The sequence below is a fragment of the Abramis brama genome (genome assembly GCF_963993115.1).
Source record: "Abramis brama genome assembly, chromosome: 5".
Classification (NCBI taxonomy): Eukaryota; Metazoa; Chordata; class Actinopteri; order Cypriniformes; family Leuciscidae; genus Abramis; species Abramis brama.
In genome coordinates this window covers 11898187-11907073 of record NC_139967.1, presented here as the reverse complement: position 1 = coordinate 11907073, position 8887 = coordinate 11898187, and the positions used below count along the sequence as shown (strand labels likewise).

The window sequence follows — 8887 nt, the reverse complement described above, 5'->3', positions numbered from 1 at the left end:
GTGGATTGGGTTCGGTTGCATCCTTCACACTGTTTCGCGATAATGTCAGCACGCCTGGTCTCTCTCATCGCTTGCTGCGTAACGTTTTTCCAATCTGGAAATGCTCAACTGGGAGAGTCTAAAGTAAATGACAGACCTTACGAAGTTCTGCTGAGGCAAAATTTGGGTAAGACAAGAATACACACGCGACTGAACCTGTGTCAGGCCTTTCACATTCACAATGAGTGAACCTGTCAGTGTCATTATACATTATACATGACATCACAATTCATCACTGATTCAGTTTTAAAATGCTGACGTTTGTACATTGCTAAATTGGACTCTCGGTTAAAAGCTTAAAATCATGTGGATTTCACCATAGTATTTTGCACTAGATATCAGCAGATTTATTTGTTTATTTTATCTTTTCCTGCAGTTCTTCTTTTAAGTGTTCTGTCCACACTGTTGGTGATCATGATTGGAATGGCAGTTTGTGTCTACAAACCTCTGCGACGCAGGTGACAATCCCTGAGGATGAAAGAGAAAGACGCCATGAACTGAACACTACTATGGCGATGGCTTGCTTCTGAATATTAATTAGCCAATTCTTCGCCATTGGCCAAGAACACCGCAACGTCAGCACTAACGAACTTAGTATGACCAAATTAATTTGGATGAAACCTTTTGCGTCTTCCCTAAAAACTTTATGTCAGTGTAATCGAGGTTAAATCTCCATGTGGATTGTATAAGAAAAAATGTAAGCTGTTAAAATTGACAACCACATATGTTTTCCTCAATGTGCACAGTTTGTAAGCTGCTGAATTGTTTACTGTCTGGATTTATACGTATTTATTTTTTTATTTAATATTTATTTTGGTGTATTTATTATAATATGTTCATTTGACAGCTTTGGCATGTCAGACCTCTTTACATAGGCCTTCTGAAATGAAATAAATTTCAAAACCTGAATCTGTATGAATGTGTTCAAAATAAAGAACTGAATGCAACAATGCCTAATCAACTTGTTAAAATGTTATAGTTTAAATTATGTTTAACTACACTTCTGTAAAGTTAATTAGCATTTAAAAGTACTATGGTTGTTTTTGGTATCAGATCGTAATACCATGATACTGAATATTTAGCATATTTACATCGCATTTGCTCTAAACATTGCAATATTTCTCTCTCTATCTTGTCTGCTTAAGTGTTGTCTCCTCAATCCCACCAGCCACTGTGTGAATTTCTTCTCATTAGGGAATAGAGAGCTCATCCTCCTAATCCTGGCGCATGCATCAAGATCAGCAGGTTATCTCTCCCTTGCACAGGTTAAATGACAGATGGATTCTTATGTATATATTTGCATAATGGTTTTTCATCACATTTTTAGCAGGTGGTCCACAAGCCAAACACCTGCTGAGCTGAAGTCACGAAGAAAGTTGCTTCGGGTAATTTGCCATCATAGCACAAGACACTTGAGATGATTAAGTCAAACAATCCAAATGAGTGAAGAAAACAATTTCCTGTGAAAATAATTAAAGGCTTTTAAAGTCAAAAATGAATACAAGCTGTAGCATTCAGGATCCTTCTTTTGCATCACGTAGCACAAGATTTATCTATATAGTAAACAGGACTGATATGAATTCTGACTTGATGCATAAAAAATTATTTTAGCAGTTAGACTGAAATTGTTACAATAGGTTTGGGAAGTAAACAAGTCGATCAACTTGCACCTACACTGGAGGACAATTAGCCTATCATTTATATAAAATTACATGAATGCCAACCAAGCTGCTGGTCTACATTCACTTTGTACTAAATCAATCCCACTTTCCATATTTAAAGGGATAGTTCACCCAAAAATTAAAATTCTGTCATCATTTACTCACCCTCAAGTTGTTCCAAACCTGTATGAGTTTCTTTCTTCTGCTGAACACAAAAGAAGATATTTAGAAGAATATGGGTAACCAAACAGGCCAAGGCCCCAATGACTACCATATGAAAAAAAATTACTATGGAAGTCAATGGGGCCCATCAATTCTTTATTTATATAGTGCTTTTTAATACAGATTGTTTCAAAGCAGCTTTACAACGATGAAAATAATGCAACAAAGTTTGTTTCGGCTGCACAGCAGATCTAGAAGAAAATAGTGTCATAGTCCAGCTTAAGTAAGTTCTGTGATGGTTCATTTAATTTATCTATACAGCCGCTCTGGAGAAAAACAGTGATGTCATCGTCCAGCTCAGTTCAGTTCTCATATGATGGTGTCAATGCAGGCAGATCAGTAATATTGTTGAATATTAAGTGTCCCCAACTAAGAAAGCCAAAAGCCAAAGGCAACAGTGGCAAGGAACCAAAAGACCGTCAGGTGACAGAATGGAGAAACAATCTCCATTATTCTCCATTCACATGGTTACCCATATTCATCTAAATATCTTCTTTTGTGTTCAGCAGAAGAAAGAAATTCATACAGGTTTGGAACAACTTGAGGGTGAGTAAATGATGACAGTCCTTTAAGAAAATATGTGCTGTGTCCATAACTGTACAAAAAACGTTTATATATCATTATGTAAAACCCTATCATCTATCAGTAATCAGCCTTAATGTAAAGTTGGATGCATTTGACACTCCATAAAATTCCTCCAAGGCAGCTTCTTTAAAACGGCTTCCTTCACTTTCACATGTGATCTCAATGAAATCATGATTTCATTCCCAGAGACTGCACACTGCCTCAAACCACTGCTGACATACAGCTTTCCTCTGCCAACACATGGCACTCGAAGCTCTGTTGAGATGAGGTGCCAAGACAACCGTTCACATCTAACGCACAGACCTATTCAGAAAATGTCATATTACACAATTTCTCACAAAACCTGAGTGATGTAGGGGAGAGCAGGGCACAACCTAACGCTTTTTGACTTTCTCAGTTTGTGTAAATCTACTTATTTTTTTCCCACATTAATTTCACACGTCTACAATGTGGTTTTGTTTTTTTAATACAGTGTATAATGTTTTCTTGACATTACCCGAAAGAATGGAAGTGAAATGTGACAACATCCCCCATAGGTGGGGTACACTGTAACATGTGAGGGGCACATTGTATGACAGCTTAAAATGCTATCTGATCTAATAAAAAAAATATATATATACAAGACAAACTAAAATATTTTCTCAATAAAATACAATTATTAACTTTTCCATATAAAATAATGGCATTTTTTTATAATTAAAAATGAAATAGTTTTTGAGTTTGAAAACGAACATACCGGAAAACACAGCTATACAAACAGGGATGGGCAGTATTTCAGATACATGTATTTAAAATACGTATTTGAAATACAAAATACTATTTTGTATTTTAAAGCCTTTGGAAAAAATCAAATGTAATTTGTATTTAAATACATTTAAGATGAGTATTTTTGTATTTTCAAAATACTTTTTGCCAGTCAACCTCTTTATCAGGGTACTGATTTTGTGCATCAACTAGTTCAGACATTCACTAGCTCAACGTTGGATCAGCGATTTTATCTTTTCTTTTTTTCTTTTCTTTTTTTATAAGGTGAGAATGTCATGATCAATTCTACTTGTTGATTAAAGTTAAAATAGTGCATTATTCACTTCAGTTAACATGAAAGAATAAAAGAAAGAATAGTTGATTTTTATCAACTTGTCAAATGTGTTTAAAGCATTACTGCATGTTAGGGCTGGGTGATATGACACTACATATCATAGCGATGATATAAAGTTTGAATTGATGGAACTTTTTCTAAATCGTTTGCATATGGGCCTATTTGTGGGGTAAGCAAATATCCGTGCAGCTTTTAGTGGACAGGAATTATTGGAACATTGGAGTGGAAAAAGAAGCACTGATGAATGATACTCCACAAAAATCTTCAGCTTTTAGTTTTATTGTACATAAAAAAATAATAATCAAAAAGGGGTAAATAGTGTCAAATGAATCTAAATTAATTCTAATTTTAAATTTTAGATACACTTTCTAATTTTAATAAACTTATGGAAACAAATAAACTTTACATAAAATAAACATAAAATTACTTAAAAAGCATTGGACTACCTGCAAAAAAAAAACAAAAAAAACTCAAAAGAGTTTGAAATTCAGTTTATGCTGTGGAATCAAAACTGATATTGAGAATTGTGAAACCATGATATTGTTACTGTGAAGTAAAATTGAGATTTTGGTCATATCGCCCATCCATATTCTTTGCTAGATAGCAGAAAAGGTTCCCACAGTTTTACATACAGCATGATTTTTAATAGTGTTCACCACAAGTAAAAGACTACATTGTAACCAGAAATAAGTATATAAATGGCTGCTATTTTGCATAAATGTATTTGTAATTGCCAGAAAGAAAGAAAGAAAGAAAGAAAGAAAGAAAGAAAGAAAGAAAGAAAGAAAGAAAGAAAGAAAGAAAGAAAGAAAGAAAGAGATGTGGTTAGGAATGAAAAGTCAGTAGGCTTATGTAGTTTCTTCATTCACTGTGACCTATACCTGCACTGGATGGCCAATTTCACATGTATTTTGTGTATTTTCAAAATACAAAATACTGTATTTGTATTTAAATACATTTTTTTTTCACACAGTATTTTGTATTTGTATTTAAATACATTTTTTCACACAGTATTTTGTATTGCATATAATACATGTAACAGAGCTCATGCTGCTCTGATTGACTTACTGATATCAAGTGTTGTTTACATTTAAATGATCCTAAACATCAATGTCAGTCCAGTAGATTGTGTTGATTTTTGAAATCAACACAACTGTTTCTGAAGCCTTGAAGCCTGAACGCACTTGCTGCAAGCTCTTCAAAACTCTACAATTTGGTAAGTCTTAGTGATTTGTCCAGTCTTTGTAGTTCTTCTTGATTCATTATCATGGAGCAGCGTCGGTCACGAAGAACCAGGGCTCTTCCCACACGCCTGAGGGGACTCTTGGTGGAGGGCGTCTCTTCCAGTCCGGACCCCAGTGAGCTTCCACAGCTGGCAGCTGTAACGTTGGTCAGGTTAGATCACACTTACAGTTGCATCTCTGGCAAAGCTCGAAGACCCACAGGTTTGGAAGAACGCTACTTGAAGAACGCTGCTGTCCTTCCTGACATCCGTCCAACAGTCTCAGTCTCTTCAGTGGACGTGCGTCAGCAGGATGAGCCTGTCTCCATCCATGGCTACAGCGCAGAGGCCTACCAGGACATCTACCGCTCTGTGGTGGAGCCCATGCTGAAGACGCCCAGTGGTCGGCAGCGTCCCATACAGCCTTAAACTAGGACTGAAGATCAAGCAGCGACTGTGGGAGGCTCTCAACCGCCCTTCACTGGAGGAGACGGAGCATCCTGATGGACGTGTCCGGATCACTGAGAGCTTCTCCACAACCAGCAGAGGCTTCGCTCCTCGAATCCACGTGGACATCAGTGAAGAGCCCCTGCCTGAGGAACCCCGAAGAAAGAAGCCCAGACACTGAGTCATCACAGTGTCACATGGAGCCCGGAGCATCACACAGCGGGGCCTGTATGTAAATACTGTATATAGTTACAGAGTAAGTTTATAGTTTTATGAGTAAGTTTTATTTTGTAGAGTAAGTTTAGAGTTTTATGAGTAACGTTAAGTTTTATTTTCTAGAGGTGTTTTGCACATTGTTGTGAGGTTGTCAGGATGTTTTTGGTGATTGTCAAAGCATTGATATGCTGTGCATAGGTTGTTCTAAGTGGTTTTTAGCGTTTTGCTACACGGTTGTTGGGATGTTTTGGATGGTTTCCTGTGTGTTGACATGCGTTTGCCAAGTTTTTTTGCGCGGTTGTTAGCGTGTTGCTTTGCGGTTGCTGGACTCTTCTGAGTGGTTTTTCATGCATTGGGTTTGTGGTTGTCAGGATGTTTAGAGTAGCTTAGTTGGTTGATATGCGGTTGCTTTTAAGCAGTTACTGCAGGTTAGGAAAGGTTAGGGTCCCTCACACGGTTTGCAGCTTGACGTGCTGTGAGGGCTTGTGTGCATCAGTGATGCTGAGAGCTACGCCACTGGTACTTCACAACTACTGCTAGGGTCACCCATAGTGGACAGGTCTCAGCTGAGATGCCAGACGAAGACAAACCACCTGATTCTGGACAGCAGAAGATTGACCTGATGTTCCTGGCAGAAGATCACTGTCTTGTTACAACGACAACAACATCAGAGGTACCTGAATGGAAGAAAATTCATGATTCAAGAAAAACTGATTATTTGTGGAAGTCATCAATGGAAGCAACCGATCGAACAGAACAAGGTAAAACAGTTTAATATTAGCAAAGGCTGCATTCGGCCAATTAAATCAGAGGAATGCCAATATTATACTTTCTTACATTCTTGTATATGTATGATAAATATGAAATAATTCTCTTCTAAATTCAGGCACACGATCATGTAAATACAGGCAAGCAGAGAAAATGATTAAAATACAACAATTACTATTCACAGGTAAACACTATCACAGTAATCTGAACTTCATAAACAGACACTGTTCTTCTTCTACTGTTCTTCTGTTTTGTCCTTGAAATTTTTTTTGTCATGCCTTAAAATAGCTTGAATGTAACTCTACACCCTTGCCTCATTTAGTATACCGGTTCTATATGCAAATTAACCAGCTCAGAGATCCACTCATTGACAATCACATGTTGATCTGATTGGTTACAAGGTAGTTTGTGACATCATAAACACCAGCGATTTCAAACCGCGTCTTTGGTTCACTGCAGTTCACTGCAGGGGGGGTCACACAGAGATATGCTTTCACCAGCACTGCCACTTGACTGGAGGAACTGGGACGGACTCAGCAGAACAGGCTGTGGAGGTGCAGGGCTGGACAGCTCTGGGGCTTCTGGTGGTGGTGGGGGTGTAGGTTGGGCAGTGTCTTCAACTGGACACAAGGCAGGCTGTATCTGGATGGCCTGTCAGACAAGAGGAGAGCACTCTTAAAGGATAAGTTTGCCAACCAGCTTTGTCCCAGGCAACAGGGAACATTCTCACAAATGAAGCCAGGCAAGTTTTTTTATGAACAAACATTCTTCCATTAACGTTAATAGAACATTTGTTCAAAGTTATATGTTTTTAAATAATGTTCTCAAAACTTTAGCACAAGTTTTTTCTGAAATATTTCAGTTGGATGTTTATCTAACATTTTTTTAAATGTTACAACTTGTTTCAGAATGTTCAGAGAACATTCAAAAGTAACCTTCACATAATGTTTGCAAAACTATAAAATTGAATGTTCCCTTAACGTTCACAACAAAAGTTTTTAAAATGTTTAAAACTAGAGGTTTTGAAAGCCATGAAATAATGTTTTCATAAGTTAATGGGAACATTAACAAAAAGTTCAAAACAAAAATGTATAAAAAATTATTACATAATCAGGTTTTCAAGCATTTAATTTTAATGGGTTTTTTGTTTCTTCAATTATACTATCAGAACAGTTGATCACCCTGAAACTTTTTACATTTATTCAGAAATTAAAAACTTAAAAAAAATAATGCATTAATTTAATAAATGAATAGATCCATATAAAAAAATGATTATTTCAGGACAGGGTCACCTGGAGATGTGCAAAGATCTTGGGCTTCAGTGAGGTGAGAGAGCTGAAGAGCTGCACAGCCTCTGGAGGAAGAGTGTCACTCTCTTCCAAGAGTCCTTCCTTCTGAGAGGACACTGTCAATATAACAGCAGTACACTAGATTCTGTGGCAGGGTAAACAATGCTTATACTTGGACTACAGGTATGTGCTTTCTTTTTGAGGCAGGACCTTTCCTCTACTCTCTAAATTGTATTGAATTATTCCAAGATTATTGTTTTAATAATGTATGTCGGATTTCAAACAATATTTCAACAGTATTTTACCATCCACACAGTAGCAGGAGTCAGGGTCAAAGTCTCTGGAAGCAGGTTATTAGCCTCTGCTTTCCACTGCAACAACAACAAAAACAGAAAAATAAATGCTTACTACAGAAAATGGTTGGCATATTTGTGCTCACCAATCTAATGCTTTACAAACATGTTTTCTGTTCACACCTCTGTATCTGAGGTAGCCAGTGGTCCCGCTGTCAGCTGAAGAGCTTTCTGAGCCTCATGAATGTGGTTCTTGATGTCACTGACAGTGGGAAAGTAACACAGACTGTGTCTCTCAGGCACTCCCTCTGACTTGAACATCTCATGTTCCACAAACCTCTTGCCAGGGCGTTCACAAAGCAACGGTAAATATTTTTCCAGCAAATAAAACAAAGGAGATTTGAAACCATCTGAGTCATACCTGAGCTGCTTGCGGACAGTGTAAACTTGGTTATGACCTTGTGCTACCAACTCACAGATCTTCTCTGCCACGAGCGGGTGTAGTCGAGAGGGTAGGCTGACTTTTTTTCTCAGAACTGTGTGATATAAACTCGCAGTTGCAAAATATAATGTCAGAAATGTAAAATAAAAGTTTTCTCAGAATCCCCCCCATTTTCTACTGGACAAACCTCACACCCACGCAGTCTTAGAGCCCAGTTTGGTGCCCATGATGGTAATGGCTTCACTGGGGGCTCAAATACATCAAGAGAACTGAAAGAAATGAGAAGACATTTCAATAAAACTGTCAATAATTTAAGGTACACTTAAACTCCAGGAATAGGGCATGGCCTGAAGCAGTTTTCTCGTTGTTCAAGCAAGGGATAAACTGAGCCAGAACAGGAGTTTAATTGGGTAGTTTGTTTGTCAATGCAGTAACCCTCACCACACCAGCGCTTACAGCTAGTATTTCAGTTATGTGCAGTTTTCTCTAATAGGTGAACAATCTGCCACATGTGGAAATCTGCTGGATTGCTCTCATCATTTCAGATGTCATATGACTTATATCAGCACTTTTGAATTGCGCCTGCTCAAACTGGATTTTTCTT

At 37.6% G+C, this 8887-nt stretch overlaps 1 protein-coding gene and 1 long non-coding RNA gene across 2 annotated transcripts; one reads left to right on the top strand and one right to left on the bottom strand.

Annotated features, from left to right (window-relative positions):
- Positions 1 to 989, top strand: LOC311083385. Its single transcript, XR_014606280.1, has 2 exons — positions 1 to 166; positions 416 to 989. It is a non-coding gene; the product is annotated as an uncharacterized lncRNA (long non-coding RNA).
- A 5250-nt stretch (positions 990 to 6239) lies between these two features.
- On the bottom strand, positions 6240 to 8174 carry LOC311083825 (calcium-responsive transcription factor-like). Its single transcript, XM_084115561.1, has 4 exons — positions 8025 to 8174; positions 7854 to 7919; positions 7552 to 7664; positions 6240 to 6910 (listed from the first exon to the last, which is right to left on the bottom strand). The coding sequence occupies exons 1-3, from the start codon at positions 8160 to 8162 to the stop codon at positions 7578 to 7580; spliced, it is 291 nt and encodes a 96-aa protein (XP_083971687.1). The 5' UTR covers positions 8163 to 8174; the 3' UTR covers positions 6240 to 6910; positions 7552 to 7577.
- Between the last annotated feature and the right edge of the window lie 713 nt (positions 8175 to 8887).

Bases quoted from the DNA above. Each gene is read 5' to 3' on its own strand.
- LOC311083825 (XM_084115561.1), bottom strand. From the start codon at position 8,162: ATGTTCAAGTCAGAGGGAGTGCCTGAGAGACACAGTCTGTGTTACTTT. The intron at 7,920-8,024 runs GTGTGAACAGAA...TTGTTGTTGCAG, and splicing joins TGGCTACCTCAGATACAGAG to TGGAAAGCAGAGGCTAATAA. The intron at 7,665-7,853 runs GTAAAATACTGT...TTATATTGACAG, and splicing joins CTCCTGCTACTGTGTGGATG to TGTCCTCTCAGAAGGAAGGA.